At 37.4% G+C, this 16,956-nt stretch overlaps 1 protein-coding gene across 1 annotated transcript; it reads right to left on the reverse strand.

Moving 5' to 3' along the window:
- Window positions 1-4,114: 4,114 nt before the first annotated feature.
- Window positions 4,115-16,527, reverse strand: si:rp71-45k5.2 (uncharacterized protein LOC560783 homolog). Its single transcript, XM_062986097.1, has 4 exons — window positions 16,384-16,527; window positions 16,195-16,290; window positions 14,529-14,861; window positions 4,115-4,255 (listed from the first exon to the last, which is right to left on the reverse strand). The coding sequence occupies exons 1-4, from the start codon at window positions 16,525-16,527 to the stop codon at window positions 4,115-4,117; spliced, it is 714 nt and encodes a 237-aa protein (XP_062842167.1).
- Window positions 16,528-16,956: the final 429 nt, after the last annotated feature.

The following is a 16,956-nucleotide window of genomic DNA, read 5'->3' on the forward strand; positions in this document are numbered from 1 at the left end:
AGTACACCATGCAACAAACTTGTGCTGTGAAATTATGAACAAAGTTATCCTACTGCGTCTGATAAGGCTGTTTTTACTGCAGTGAGATTGGTAGTGAAATTGGCCTGTACTTACACTTCAGCTATTGTAACATTTAGGTCAAATACATGCCTAGAAGCATTTGTTCCTTAAACCTTGACCGTCTTTTTATGATATGTCGGTACACTTTATCTGACACTACATTCAACAGTAAAGTCTTTGCTATGTGTTTAATCTAAGTAAATTGGTCATTTATATTTAAAGCATTTAACAGATGCTCTTATCCAGAGAGACATACAGGAGTGTTTCCTCAGTAATTTCCTCTTTAATTTCACCTGAATTAACTGTACTTGATACATACAGTAGAGATGTACAGTGGGGCCAAAAAGTATTTAGTCAGCCACTGATTGTGCAGGTTCTCCTACTTAGAAAGATGAGAGAGGTCTGTGCACATTGTAGGATTTTTAAAGAATTTATTTGTAAATTATGGTGGAAAATAAGTATTTGGTCAATAACAAAAGTTCAGCTCAATACTTTGTAACATAACCTTTGTTGGCAATGACAGAGGTCAAACTTTTCCTGTAAGTCTTCACCAGGTTTGCACACACTGTAGCTGGTATTTTGGCCCATTCCTCCATGCAGATCTCCTCTAGAGCAGTGATGTTTTGGGGCTGTCGCTGGGCAACACGGACTCCACAAATTTTCTATGGGGTTGAGGTCTGGAGACTGGCTAGGCCACTCCAGGACCTTGAAATGCTTTTTACGGAGCCACTCCTTCGTTGCCCGAGCGGTGTGTTTAGGATCATTGTCATGCTGGAAGACCCAGCCACGTTCCATCTTCAATGCTCTCACTGATGGAAGGAGGTTTTGGCTTAAAATCTAACGATACATGGCTCCGTTCATTCTTCCCTTAACACGGATCAGTCGTCCTGTCCCCTTTGCAGAAAAACAGCCCCAAAGCATGATGTTTCCACCCCCATGCTTCACAGTAGGTATGGTGTTCTTGGGTTCTTCTTCTTCCTCCAAACATGACGAGTTGAGTTTTTACCAAAAAGTTTTTACCATTTTGGTTTCATCTGACCACATGATATTCTCCCAATCCTCTTCTGGATCATCCATATGCTCTCTGGCAAACTTCAGACGGGCCTGGACATGTACTGGCTTAAGCAGGGGGACACGCCTAGCACTGCAGGATTTGAGTCCCTCTCGGCGTAGTGCGTTACTGATGGTAGCCTTTGTTACTTTGGTCCCAGCTCTCTGCAGGTCATTCATCAGGTCCCTCTGTGTAGTTCTGGGATTTTTGCTCACCGTTCTCATGATCATTTTGACCCCACGGGATGAGATCTTGACCCCAAGGGAGATTATCAATGGTCTTGTATGTCTTCCATTTTCTTACAATTGCTCACACAGTTGATTTATTCACACCAACCTGCTTGCCTATTGTAGATTCACTCTTCCCAGCCTGGTGCAGGTCTACAATTTTATTCCTGGTGCCCTTCGACAGCTCTTTGGTCTTGGCCATGGTTGAGTTTGGAGTCTGACTGTTTGAGGCTGTGGACAGGTGTCTTTTATACAGATAACGAGGTCAAACAGGTGCCATTAATACAGGTAACGAGTGGAGGACAGAAGAGCTTCTTAAAGAAGAAGATACAGGTCTGTGAGAGTCAGAAATCTTGCTTGTTTGTGGGTGACCAAATACTTATTTTCCACCATAATTTACAAATAAATTCTTTAAAAATCCTACAATGTGATTTCCTGGATTTTTTTTTTCCTCATTTTGTCTCTCATAGTTGAAGTGTACCTATGATGAAAATTACAGACCTCTCTCATCTTTCTAAGTAGGAGAACCTGCACAATCAGTGGCTGACTAAATGCTTTTTGACCCCACTGTAGTTAAAATCTACATACATGTGTAAGGGACAAATATTTTAGTCATAAAATACAATTTCACCAGACATCATGCTTGCTGATCTGCCTAAAAAGTTAGATTTTTGCCTCATCTAGAAACCAGAGATTATTTTACATGCCATTTAGCAAACTCCAAGCAGGCTGTCACATGGCTTTTACTCAGCAGTGGCTTCGGTCTTGCCACTCTGCCATCAAATTCCTGGTGTGCTGCAGGAGAAGGTTCTTCTTTTTGCATGTTAGTTCTTCTTTTTGGCAATTTGGATGAAACAGTATGTGTTTCAATTGTTTCAACTTGTTTAATTGTATAATTGATGCTACATGGATGCCTTTCTGCCTGCACAAAATACAAAATAACACTTATAGTTTAAATTATAAGTGTTAATTTAAATGGGTTAAAACATTAAATTATTCAAAGTGATTAGCAGTGTTTAACTTCAAATAATTATTATATTATTGATAAGAGCGATGGACTTTCACCTTTCAGATTAGTGTGAGTGAAGGGAGCTCTTGTCTTCACACCAGCCATTCTAGATGAGATATTCCCCACGTATACACACAATGTCATAAGTTAAACTTACCAGAAACTTTCGAAAACAATGTTTATTTTAAATTTGTAATGTTAAAAGTCAGACAATCATTACTTCTAAAACCATCACTTGAGAAGACTTTTCACTATATTTTGGAACACATCTTTAAAAAGTCATCAATAAAACTGTGAGACCTGACTTAACATTTATCCCAAAGATATTAACTGGGTTAAGTTGAAGGGTTTCTAAAGGAAAGCCAAGATCTTTCACACAAACCATTTTTCTGGACCTTACTTTGTGCACAGGACTTTGTATACTGTTGTATAAAACATGCTTACAATGGACTTGCTTCCAAGTCTGGGTTTGGGCGGCTGACTGCATTGTGCCAAATGCAAAATTTGGTGGAATGCTATGGGGTTGTTTTTCAGGAGTTAGGTCCCCATTGAACACTTTTGGGATGAACTAGAATGGAGATCCAGACCTTGTCTGACCTCATCAAAAGCCTTTTCAAAGGCTGTTATAGCTGCAAAGGGTGGCCAACTCCTTATCTATGGATTTAGAATGAGATGCCATGAGGTGTCTCAATACTTTTGTAAATATGGTGTTACATGAATTATAGTAAGTGATTCAGTGTTTTATAACTTGAGACATGCCAGAACTATAGACCACTCTCTTTGTAAATTGCCAAATATGATCTAATAATAGCAACAGAACACAAGATCGAAGTTTTTTGTTCTAAGCAGTAATTGCATTTTAAACTTTGATCTGTACTGTTGTTGTGTAAAAGTGTAGCTAGTAATAAATGAGTGTGAGCAAGGGTCTGGTGCATTGGTGAATCATAAACCTGGCCTTGAGAAGCCAACAGCTAAGAATTTTTTATTAGGGTCACTGTGTAATGAAATCTACTGACACAATTTCTATTTTACCAAACCTGTTTCAGGCAAGTTAAGATTTGTTAGTCAAATATGAAAACTGCAGCTGTATTTACAGATGCATCTCTTTAACGTAAGGCTGTTGTAGTATATGATTGTTTAATGTACCACATCATTATTCTTAGTGCAGTAACTACAACATTCCCCAGATATCTTTAATGGTTATAAGGTTATTGGGAAAGTGGTTCAGAACAAAAGCACAAGAAGCTTCCACTATTTGGGTAAAAAAGAAAAATGTTGCAGAAGTTTGGCCAAAAAAGCACCATAATTAAATATATTGAAAATATATTGAAAAAAGGCAGGCAGGCAGGAAGGATGACTGGATGGATGGATGGATGGATGGAAGGAAGGAAGTTTAATACATAAATGGATAAACTGAGAAATAGATAATGTTGAAGAAGCAACATGAAGTACAATGTATTCCTACAATCTAGAAAACCACATACAGAAAATAAATGTACAGACAATAGCATTCAAATACTGTATATGATGTTTGGGTGGTAGATTATTCCCAGCACTGCAATGACACTAACATAGAAATAGTATGGTAGTGTGTAGGGTGAGGGTCCTGGTATGAGTGTATCAGGTAAAGCAGTGTTGTTAAAATTGTTAAACAACTTAGTGTCAGCAGGCAAAGAAGATATTAATGCAAGATCCTATGAGTGTGTATCAGTTGCAGTGGGGATATTAAGTTTGTGGAGGTAAAATTTTTGTTTGTTTTCGTTCTCACTAACCGCTGTAGGGTCTTACGATCTGAAAATTGTTATTCCTGCTGATGAGACCCACCATGGTCATGTCAATGATGACATTTATGATGGTGGTTCTAACTGTGCTTTGCAGAGTGAGCAGCAGTGGACTGAGCACACAGCCCTGGGATACACATGTGCTCAGTATGGTGATGCTAAAGATGCCGTTCTCTGTTCTGACTGACTGAGGTCTTCCAGTTTAGTCCAGGATCCAGAGAGGTAGATGTTTAGGTACAGTCAGTTTATCCCCTAAACCAAATGTTATAAAATGGTATTATGGTGTAGAGTCTGAACAGAAGTCTGTGAAAAGCGTTCTTACAAATGTACAGGGATAATGGTGGTGGCTTTAAATCAACGCGAGACGACAGTACTGCTGAGCATGTTCTCTGGCCTGGCAGCTTTCTGTGTGTTGACTTTGTGTAAAGTCCTTCTCTCATCAACAGTGGTCAGACAGAGAGCCTGGTTGTTGGTAGGAGCGATGATTCTCATTGCAGTCAAGTTTTTTTGTGTTTGAAACTGTGCCTAGAAGTTGTTCAGTGCATTTAGAATGAAGGCATCACTGTCATAGGCATGTGGTGTTGTCATGTAGAGGGTGACATCCTTACTCAACAAGACAGTGATTTGAAGCACAACAGCAAATGACTCAAAATAAACAAAATGGTCCTGACTTGAGGCCACTGATATGCTGTGGGAGAAGTTTATGATTAAAATCTCTTTGTGAGGCTAAATTTAAGCAATTCCCCAAGAATCAGTTGGCCAAAACACTTGTGAAAGACAGATTGCCTTTTATTAAAAGTGTTTGTTCAAAGCTGTTGCTATTAAAGGATGCACAGTCAGTTTAGAGAGAATTACTTTTTTACATTGATGATGTACACTGATCAGCCATAACATAAAAACCACCTCCTTGTTTCTACACACACTGTCCATTTCATCAGCTCCACTTACGATATAGAAGCACTTTGTAGTTCTACAATTACTGACTGTAGTCCATCTATTTCTCTACATACCTTTTTAGCCTGCTTTCACCCTGTTCTTCAATGGTCAGGACCCCCACAGAGCAGGTATTATTTAGGTGGTGGATTATTCTCAGCACTGCAGTGACACTGACCTGGTGGTGGTGTGTTAGTGTGTGTTGTGCTGGTATGAGTGGATCAGACACAGCAGCACTGCTGGAGTTTTTGAATACCGTGTCCACTCACTGTCCACTCTATTAGACACTCCTAGGTAGTTGGTCTACTTTGTAGATGTAAAGTCAGAAACAATCGCTCATCTATTGCTGCTGTTTGAGTTGGTCACCTTCTAGACCTTCATCAGTGGTCACAGGACGCTGCCCACGGGGCACTGTTGGATGGATATTTTTGGTTGGTGGACTATTCTCAGTCCAGCAGTGACAGTGAGGTGTTTAAAAACTCCTGACCATTGAAGAACAGGGTGAAAGCAGGCTAAAAAAGTATGTAGAGAAACAGATGGACTACAATCAGTAATTGTAGAACTACAAAGTGCTTCTATATGGTAAGTGGAGCTGATAAAATGGATAGTTAATGTAGAAACAAGGAGGTGGTCATAATGTTACGCCTTATCGGTGTAGGTGTTGCATAACTTTTTTACTTAAATAAAACATTTAAAACCTTTGTTTTGTGTTACCTGTTCTCATTTGTTTTTATGTTTATGTGAATCTGAAATTATTCAGAGTAAGAAATATAGAAAAATAAAGACAATCAGGTGGGAAAAAAACTTTCCACTTTTTTTCTGTACAAACACAGCACCACCTTTGTCTGTAGTAGGAGGTATATTTGACCTAGAAATAAATTGAATTTTTCTCATTTATTTGACAACAAGTGCTTTATTTGACACCAAATAAACGGCTTGTTGTCAAATAAATCAGGAGGTTTTATATGTGTAGCAGTCTCAGTGAAGTGAATCATCCTTACTCTTGAAATACTGTGGTTTTTCACTTTATGTTAAATATATTTTGGCATTATTTGAGGTTATAAAATTTCCACAATCTGCCCTAGTTGCCAATTCTCTGTCAAAATATAAACAGTTAACTCACTTGAACCTTTATTCTATTCAAAATAGTTTTTAGCTGTTATGGCATTTTTAGAAAGTGCCCAACTTTTCTGGAAATTGGGTTTATAGGTAAAGATCTACTTTGCTGTATGTGCTCCAAAACCTCACATAAATGTTTATTGATGTTTTAGTCTGGTGATTTTACAGGCTTTTGCAGGCACTTGACTCTATGTTGTATGCATTAAACCAGTATGGAATTGTTTTAGCTTAATGTTTTTAAGGTACACATAATTATGAATAATGTACACATACTTTATCAAATAAAAAACCTTAATTGTCATCAAGCTTATGACAATACTGATGCAGCAACAGAACAACAGCCACCATTATTATTATTATTCCACACACAGAAAGAGCGTTGGAATTTCTTGGAAAGACAAGCTTAAATATAAACATCCCTGCTCAGCTGCTAAAGCAATAAAAACAGTGGACAGCAGGCCCTACAGCAAACATACTGTAAGCTAGACCTACAAACCCAATTTCAGAAAAGATAGAATAGTAAAAATAAATAAATAAATAAAAATAATAAGCAATTATTCATCATTTTAAATAAAAAAATAAAAAAAATAAAAAAATTGGAAGTACAAAAAACACTTTCAGCCATGCTGTTGTAACATGCAGAATGTATTTTGGAATGAGTCAGAATGAGTAAAATATATAGAGGACAATATGTGTTGCACCAAAATATGTGCTCTTAGGAATAAACAGTGACTTAACAGTGTGCAGGTTACTCACTCCATTGTCACAAATACACCTCTATACCATGACAGATGCCAACTTTGCACTCATTTTACAGTCATGATAATCATGATAGCAGCACTTACCTGTGAAATGTGTTGCATCTATCAAATTAGGAATTAGCATTAGTTTACACTGAGCTGTTTTTAATGAAATACCTGTAAAATGTACTTCTGGGTAGTAAGTAACTTTACATCTATTGATTGAGGAAGCTTCAGAAATCAGACATGTATTATTATGCTACATGTTGCCCTTTTACATTGAGGTCTGTGTTCCCAGTATCATGATATCTATTAAGCAGTCTTTCTAAAGTAATCACTATACTGCTTCAGGAAATTAACATAGTATATAGTGTGGTAGTAAGTGCTATACATCCAAGTATTTCTACTCTATTTTTATATACTCTATTTCTACTCTCTTTTTTGCTGTTGTTTTACTGATCTACATCTTTTTGTAACTGGAGAAAAATGTGTTGCTCACACTAGTAGTATGGGTAGTGTGAAGTTAACATACTGTTTACAGCAATAAACAAAACAAACCACAAGTGAATGTAAACAAGACAGAATAGTCATCTGTCTTGCAAGCAATGGTAATCATTAGTCCACTTATACTGCTAAAAATGTTGTAAAAAGACCTGGACACATTGGGATGTGAGGAAATGTCTGTTAATCATTTAGTTGTCCTTATGTCCTTAAAAATCACGAGTTAAGTGAGGCACTGTTCCACATTCAAAACAAGGTCACAATGAAAATAACTTGCTACAAATGTTTTATTATAGGAGATTAATTATTACCTTATTACCTAAAGCTGTAAATGACATTACTGTTGTTTTCTTCATATTAAGCTAGAGTCCCATCTTTTACTCTGTTTTTTTAACTCAGGTGTTCATGGTTTCCTGCTATAAGTGTTGTGTCATCCCCACATGGAAGGATATTGGTGTTTCTTATACCCTATTTTGAATCTTTAATCATCTTCCTTCACTAATTTCATGTTCAGAGTACAGGTTGAACAGGGATGGTGACAGAATGCAGTCTTGTCTAATTCTTTTGCCAATGGTTGTCCATTTTCTGTCATGACTGTGGCTTGTTGATGAGTGTAGAGATTCCTCATTAGAACAATAAGATAATCGGGTATTCCTATCTTCCTGAGGACATTTCATGATTTTTGTTATCAATACAGTCAAAGGCTGTGCTGTGTTCAGTAAAGCATTTTGAATTCCTTAGCTTTTTTATAATCCAGCATATATCTGAGATTATATATCTTCTTCCTCTGCTTTTTCTGAATCCTGCCTGCAAACCTAGAACCTTTTTGTTGTGAGGCCAAGCCACGGTGCTGCCCTCACTTTATCCAAATGTTCGGAATATTTTAGATATATCCATTGCAATGCTATCAATTCTTGTGACTTCCTTTTTCAGAAGTGATCTCAGGGCCTGTCTGACTTCAAGCACTGAAGGTTCTTTTAGGAAGTTGAGAGTCAACAGATGTCTTCAGATTGTAGAAATCTTCTGTGTATTTCTTCCATTGTTTGGTCAGTTATAACTAAACAAAGCATACCAACTTCACATTCCAGTCACCTATAACCAGCAAGACATCTTGATTGCAGGTCTTGTCAATTTCAGTTTGAACTTCATCATAAAACTTTTCATTTCTTCTTCACTGGCTTCTGTTGTTGGGCCATAAACCTGGATGACAGTAATCTTAAATGGCTGTACATGAAATTGGATTGACATTGGTCAATCATTTACAGCATTGTATTCAATAATAGTCTTGCTGACATTCTTGATGTTGATGATAAAAGCATAAAAAGACATTGTTACCTGTCTGCATGGCTCCTTAGGGAAATCAAACATTATTATTAGTTTTCTACAGCTAAAAGTATATTTGTATTTATTAATAATCACAATACTCATAAGTACATTTTGGAACATGACTGCAGGGATTTACTCAAATATACCCAGCAAAGCATTATTAGTGGGAACAGGCAACAATTTCAAATTCATTCCAAATGTGGAAATAAGATTGGAGTCAGACCATGCAAGTTCTTCACCACAAACTGTCATTGTTAAAGAGACAAGGGTCTTTCCAACACTGGGGTACCTCAAAAACCCCTGCTATATGAGAAAAATAACTTGATGGAAATATGTCATCCTATGGCAGCGATGTGCTCACATAGACGTATTGGGATGCAAGTACAGAACCGAACATGGTCAAGACACTAGGCAGTATATTCTAGGCTCTGGTAACACTCTGATACCTCACACTGGACTGCAAACGCAGAAGTGTTTAAATAACAGGGGTAAATGCAAACTAAAAATAGGTGAAACTCTGTGGACTTCAAACGGATGTGAAGTAAACAAGGTTGGAACCAGTATGAACCACTAACAGCTAAAATTCAATGCACCTGATAGTAATGATTATTAAAAGCTACTGGAAGCTAAGGGTATATACACACCAATCAGCCATAACATTAAAACCACCTTCTTGTTTCTACAATTACTGACTGCAGCCCATCTGTTTCTCTGCATACTGTTTTTACCCTGTTCTTCAATGGTCAGGACCCCCTTAGGACCACCACAGAGCAGGTATTATTTAGGTGTTGGATCATTCTCAGCACTGGAATGGCACTGACATGGTGGTGGTTTGTTAGTGTATGTTGTGCTGGTATGAGTGGATCAGACACAGCAGCACTGCTGGAGTCTTTAAATACCGTGTCCACTCACCGACCACTCTATTAGACACTCCTACCTAGTTGGTCCACCTTGTCGATGTAAAGTCAGAGACGATTGCTCATCTATTGCTGCTGTTTGAGTTGATCATATTTGAGACCTTCATCAGTGGTCACAGGATGCTGCCTATGAGGTGCTTTTTGTCTGAATATATTTTTGGTTGGTGGACTATTTTCAGTCCAGCAGTGACAGTGAGGTGTCTCCATCAGCGCTGCTGTGTCTTATCCACTCATACCAGCACAACACACACTAACACACCACCACCATGTCAGTGTCACTGCAGTGATCAGAATGATCCACCACCTAAATAATACCTGCTCTGTGGTGGTCCTGGGAGAATCCTGACCATTGAAGAACAGTATGAAAAGGGCTAACAAAGCATGCAGAGAAACAGATGGACTACAGTCAGTAATTGTAGAACTACAATGTGCTCCTATATGGTAAGTGGATCTTTTTTCTTATATTTTAAAGCATTTTTCTAGCATACATAGCAATCCATAATCTGTTTTACTGAGTAATACATGTAACCATCACATCTTAAGAAACATAATGGTGATAAATGTTATAATCGACAATATTAGATTCTTTATTCTGTAATTGTTCTTTTCCACGAGCGGTATTAGTCACAATAACATTACGAGCATGGCATGCTTACCTGGGCCCAGTAGCCAATCAGGTGGGATTGCGTCAGTGACGTGTTTGCCTGAGGCGGATGAACTCACATCCTGAAGAAAACGTGCAGGACGTGACCGCGTTGCTGGATCGTGTGCTGGAGTGTTTGGGTGTTGCCTCACGCCAAAATTGTTTATAGCAAATAAAATATCATACGAACTCTGTGCTGTATGCTAATAAGTTCTGTATATCGCATTGTGAAAACAGAATGTCCCTTAAGCTTTGGTTCTTTTTCCATTAACAATAAACAAAGAACCACTTCACGACTTGACATTTTTTTAATATAGGATGGTTATTGTTGTTGTTATTGCTTGTTCAAAATAATTAATAAACTGTATCCGATTTTACATTACTAATATTTATACTAAACAGTTTAATATATTATTTAAAAAAATAGTTTACCATTTTATGTAATTCCATATAGTTTATGTATTTATTTTGTTGTTATTCTATTCATATAAAGTAAAGATACACTATTTATAATTATTTTATTTCAAAACTATCAATATTATAATCGTAGTTCATACTGTTACAATATTTTAGGACATCTGGTAAAGTGAGTGCTGCACAGTGGATTTTGGAAGCATGGGGTTGAACCCTTTTCACAACAGTGTAAAAGATGACGAGTTGCTAAATGTGCTGCTGATTGCTCACCCATCTTAACCTGCCCAGACAACGTGCAGCTGTTCTAATATCAGCCTGAGAAATCTGCCTCTGAGGACGTGCTAAACTGAGCAAACACACTGAGATCATTATTTATCTGCAGTTGTAAATGTACAAAAGGTTTGTAAAAATCAGAAACAACATTCTGAATGTTGTTTATCTTTTTAAAAGGAAATGCATATATACAGTTGCAGCCTCAGTAAACAAAGAAAGAACATTTTAATACATACACGTTTTCTAGTACAAAACTTGGGACATCAGGCTTTTTAGTTTTAAAAGAAAAAGAAACAAATTAGTTTACCCCTCTTCTAACCACTAACACTGTGCCCTTCATGCTCCCTGTCACAGTCATATGAGCTGTGAGGTTGTGCCAGGTTTGGTCTTTTTGAAATCTCTCTGAATTAGATGGAGAGTGGGACCAAGATCTTGGCTGACCATCTTATAGAGTAATGGAATGCTGTAGGCTGTAGCTGGGAATGCAGATACCACCTGATTCAATGCCCACAGATGTCGTCTGACAAAGTCTACAGTATGGCAGTATTTGCATGCGCATTAAGTGTTTTAACTTATAACTTTTACTTACCTGATTTGCCAGCTTATGTCACAATGTTACTTTGGAACTAACTAGACAACAAGGTGGAGTCTGAAATGTTATGATAACAATTTACACATACAGGGGTTGGACAAAATAACTGAAACACCTGTCATTTTAGTGTGGTAGGTTTCATGGCTAAATTGGACCAGTCTGGTGGCCAATCTTCATTAATTGCACATTGCACCAGTAAGAGCAGAGTGTGAAGGTTCAATTAGCAGGGTAAGAGCACAGTTTTGCTCAAAATATTGCAATGCACACAACATTATGGGTGACATACCAGAGTTCAAAAGAGGACAAATTGTTGGTGCACGTCTTGCTGGCGCATCTGTGACCAAGACAGCAAGTCTTTGTGATCTATCAAGAGCCACGGTATCCAGGGTAATGTCAGCATACCACCAAGAAGGACAAACCACATCCAACAGGATTAACTGTGGACGCAAGAGGAAGCTGTCTGAAAGGGATGTTCGGGTGCTAACCCGGATTGTATCCAAAAAACATAAAACCACGGCTGCCCAAATCACGGCAGAATTAAATGTGCACCTCAACTCTCCTGTTTCCACCAGAACTGTCCGTCGGGAGCTCCACAGGGTCAATATACACGGCCGGGCTGCTATAGCCAAACCTTTGGTCACTCGTGCCAATGCCAAACGTCGGTTTCAATGGTGCAAGGAGCGCAAATCTTGGGCTGTGGACAATGTGAAACATGTATTGTTCTCTGATGAGTCCACCTTTACTGTTTTCCCCACATCCGGGAGAGTTACGGTGTGGAGAAGCCCCAAAGAAGCGTACCACCCAGACTGTTGCATGCCCAGAGTGAAGCATGGGGGTGGATCAGTGATGGTTTGGGCTGCCATATCATGGCATTCCCTTGGCCCAATACTTGTGCTAGATGGGCGCGTCACTGCCAAGGACTACCGAACCATTCTGGAGGACCATGTGCATCCAATGGCAATGCCGTGTATCAGGATGACAATGCACCAATACACACAGCAAGACACACAGTAAAAGATTGGTTTGATGAACATGAAAGTGAAGTTGAACATCTCCCATGGCCTGCACAGTCACCAGATCTAAATATTATTGAGCCACTTTGGGGTGTTTTGGAGAAGCGAGTCAGGAAACGTTTTCCTCCACCAGCATCACGTAGTGACCTGGCCACTATCCTGCAAGAATAATGGCTTAAAATCCCTCTGACCACTGTGCAGGACTTGTATATGTCATTTCCAAGACGAATTGACGCTGTATTGGCCGCAAAAGGAGGCCCTACACCATACTAATAAATTATTGTGGTCTAAAACCAGGTGTTTCAGTTATTTTGTCCAACCCCTGTATTTGTTTGTATTCTATTTTATGCGTATAAGGAATGTTATTCTATCACACTACTATTCATTTACTAATCATTTTTTTAAAAATATTTACACATTATAGATGTATATATTTGTTACAAATTATGAATACTATATAGCCACAAGTTTGCCCACAACCCCCCTCTTTCAAAATGTATGTGTTTTAGCCACACTCACAGATAACTAATATGTAAAATCAAATATATAAAATGAATTATACCTGTTTAATTGACAACTGTTTGGATAAAGCTTTTTTCTGTTCCAGCATGACTATGCCCTGTGCACAATGATGTGGGTGTGGTGTAGAGTAACTTACGTGGCCTGCACAGAGCATTAGCATCAACCCTATAGAATACCTTGCTCTGAATTGGCACAAAGTCCTACACAGAAACACAAATTCTTGTAAGTTGCCTTTACAGAAGTTCGTTTTAGAATAGAATGGGACGTTGTAGCCTAGTGGTTAAGGTACTGGACTAGTAATCAAAACATCACTGGTTCAAACCCCATCACTGCCAGGTTGCTGCTGTTGGGCCCTTGAGCAAGGCCCTTAACACTTAACTAACTGTTGTTACAGTAGTGTCAGTCACTTTGGGTAAAGGTGTCTGCTAAATGCTGAAAATGTAATTGAATAACCAACAACTAATGGTCAGATGTCTACATACTTTAGTTATTATAAAGTTATAATAATTTATATTTTTATTAGTCCATGTAAAATTTAAATGAATAAATTTAAAATAAATTTAATTAAAATAAGTGAATGCATGTCCTGTAGTGTAAATTGTTAGCCTTTTATCATTTTCAGCTCCATAAAAGTGCAAACAATTATACCAATACTAGTTTTGAACTCTGTTGTACTGACCATTTTATAATATGTAACAGCAAATTTAGGCACGGTTCAAGGTTCAGTGTGACCCTTACAGAGATGTTACTTTAAACTAAAGGTCTGCATAATACATTCTTTTTATTATTTATTTTGCTTTTACTTTTCATATAGCAACAAAATGTGCAATAAATATCCTCTAATTATGAGATAACTATAGTTTAGTTCTGCAGTTGGAGCAATGTGTCAACTATTGTTATATTTAGTTTTAACATTTTACATTGTTAATCCGGAGTATTCAGAGGCATAAACCAAAATGGTATTTGGTATAAACCAAAGATGACGAAATCACACACTGAAGACAGCAAATGAAAAAAACGAAAAAAAACAATATAATGTTTTTGAGGGTTTATTTTGCTCAAAATACATGAAAGTGCAACATTTATGACATACAATCTAGTGTCTATAAACCTGTCATGTGAACTTTACCATCTCAGGTTTTTAAAGTCATATGTGTACAGGGTAGAACTGTGCAGTTTACTGTGGACAGTATGACCATATAATTGTGGTGAATACATCAGTGCATTTTGTTCAGTTGATAAATCCATTATTTGTACAGGCTGTCTCCAATTTCCATCTACTGTCCTCTCTTCTTCTGATCTGTACATGTAGTGTTCACTGTGTTGTCGACATTCTGTGTATGTCAGTCTGTCAGTTGATTTGATGTGAGTGTAATGCTGATTACACCAGGTGTTGGTGTTAAGTACATTTTGAACTCCTTTAGCCAGGACAGCATACTGAACAGTGTCCTGAACAGACGGAATCCTCTTGTGAGTGCTGTGATCTTTCTTCAGCAGTGACTCAATTGAAAAGGGGCTGCTAAATTTGATTGAACTTGGCCCTTTTTCATCAGTACATACTGGCAGTGCAGGGTCCTTAGCAGTATCTATACCAGTGCTGTTTTCCAATTTTGCTGGCAGTCCAGGAAACATCTTAGCAATGTCACGGAAATGCCGGCGCAACATCTTTGGGGTGATGGAGCTCTCATCTACTTTCCAGAAGTTCCTCTTTGCATTTGGATACTCAGGGTCAACTGGCTCCTGTAAATAAAAAGGAACATTGTTACTTCTCTAATTCAACAAAAGACGGTGTTACTAATGAAAATCATCACACACACACACACACACAAACACACACACACACACACACACACTTACTACAGTGCCAGTGGCTCCCCCTTGTGTATGCATGAATATACAGTACAAAAACGAGCGTTTATATTCAACCTATTTTAAAGAATAATTTATGATAGTTTTTGAAACATATTTTTATGATTTATGAAAAAACAGAATTAAATGTATATAAAACAATATCAGTGCTGTTATTTCAAGCATGTGTTTATTTTTCCATACATCTCTCCAGATGTGATTGACAGCTGCATGGTTTTCCTACCGAGTTATTTTGTTCTCTGTTGCTGCTGGATGATATTTTGTCAACACTTTTAGTGTTGGTCATTTCCATACATTTTCATATAACATATTATGACCTTGGTGAAATAATGGTGAAAAAAAAAAAAGGTCATTAGGTCATTGAGCTTTGTTTCTACAGACAGGCATCACATGTGTGCCATCTCGTCTGGGCTTTTAGTAATACATTTTCTTCTATTTAATAGAACATTATTTTATTAAAATGGTCCAAAATTGGAGGCAGTGGCACCATGGAAGTCCTTAAATCTCCAAACACAATTCATGTCAATAAAAATAAGATAGTGGAATTTATTAAAATAACATATCCAAAAATTTAGCCTTGTTTACATATTAACAGGATAATTCACTTTTATTTGTGTAATTTATGTAAGTCAGACCACGTCTATGAAGTGGTGAACATTTTATTAAAAATGGTTAATAAAAAGTAGTAAACAAACATTTTATTATCAATCAGCGTTACTGATCTATTACTGTCATCTGATAATAGAACGTGTCTCTCGTTTTATTAGATCTTAGTGCAGCATTTGATACTCATAATATTTAAGGACTGCAACTATCTTTGTCTGACTTGTTGCTGCCTATTTATCCATATAAATAATAAATGCTCTGTAACTGCAGAAGTTGGGACCTCTATTATGTGCACTTTACATGCTACTATTAGGGGGGAAAAAAACATTACTTTCAACATCAAGATTAGGTTATTACAATGTCCTTTTTACTAAATGCACCGTGGGTCCCTAAACAAGCTGCAGTATATCGAATTTAATTGTCATGTTAATAATAATCATGTTTTCATTTATTCTATCATCTCTGCACTAGCCGTTTACTTCATTCAAAAGTAATTATAAATTAAAAAGTGGAAAGTGGACTAATAACTCATAACTTGATTTAAGACAATGTGTAAAAGCACTATACAAATAAAAATAAATTCGTCTACTATACGTACCTTAACAAAGCATTTGTTGGACGACAGACAGACTCTGATGTTGTTCTCCAGACCCTTTCTGTCCCCCGTCACAAATACCCCCAATCTCTCCATAATCTGTTAAAAAAGAAGAAGAAAAAACAAGTTAAAGATGAATGCATGCAATTTAACAAATTAAAATGTTCACAGTCTCCTATTCGTTCAACTTACCTGTTTAAATGTAAGCATCTTATTTGGAGAATCCTGAATAACATATGCAATGAGCCCAACGTAGGTCCCCCTGGTGTGTCGCTTATATTTCCGTCCATGCACTACAGTGGTTTCTGCAGGCTTAGGGTCAAAATTTTGACTCATGGTTTTGGTCTCTGCAGTACTGAAATGTCCAAGTCAGATGAACTGAATGCTGATGATCCAGGTTTATATACCTAGAGTGAAATGGAACAGAACAATGGGTTTGCATTCCATTCTAAATACAGCTATTACTAAATATAATGAGGTGTTAATATGGGGGCGGTACTTACAGAACTGTAAAGCATAGACCTATAGCCTGTTGGTATGTGCATGGACAAACACCCATCAATTCTTCAATAGCGTTTATCTAATATTATGTTGTTGGTTATAAGAAACTCCTATCTTAAATTAGGCCTAAGTCTATACATGCCAATGTTTAACAAAATAATTAGGCTATATGAACGTTTAAAAAAGATATTTAATTAACATTGGTAAAATCATTATAAACATAATTGCTTTTAAGTACCAGAGAACAACATTAAGGACATTTGT

This window comes from Trichomycterus rosablanca, chromosome 2 (genome assembly GCF_030014385.1).
Source record: "Trichomycterus rosablanca isolate fTriRos1 chromosome 2, fTriRos1.hap1, whole genome shotgun sequence".
NCBI lineage: Eukaryota > Metazoa > Chordata > Actinopteri > Siluriformes > Trichomycteridae > Trichomycterus > Trichomycterus rosablanca.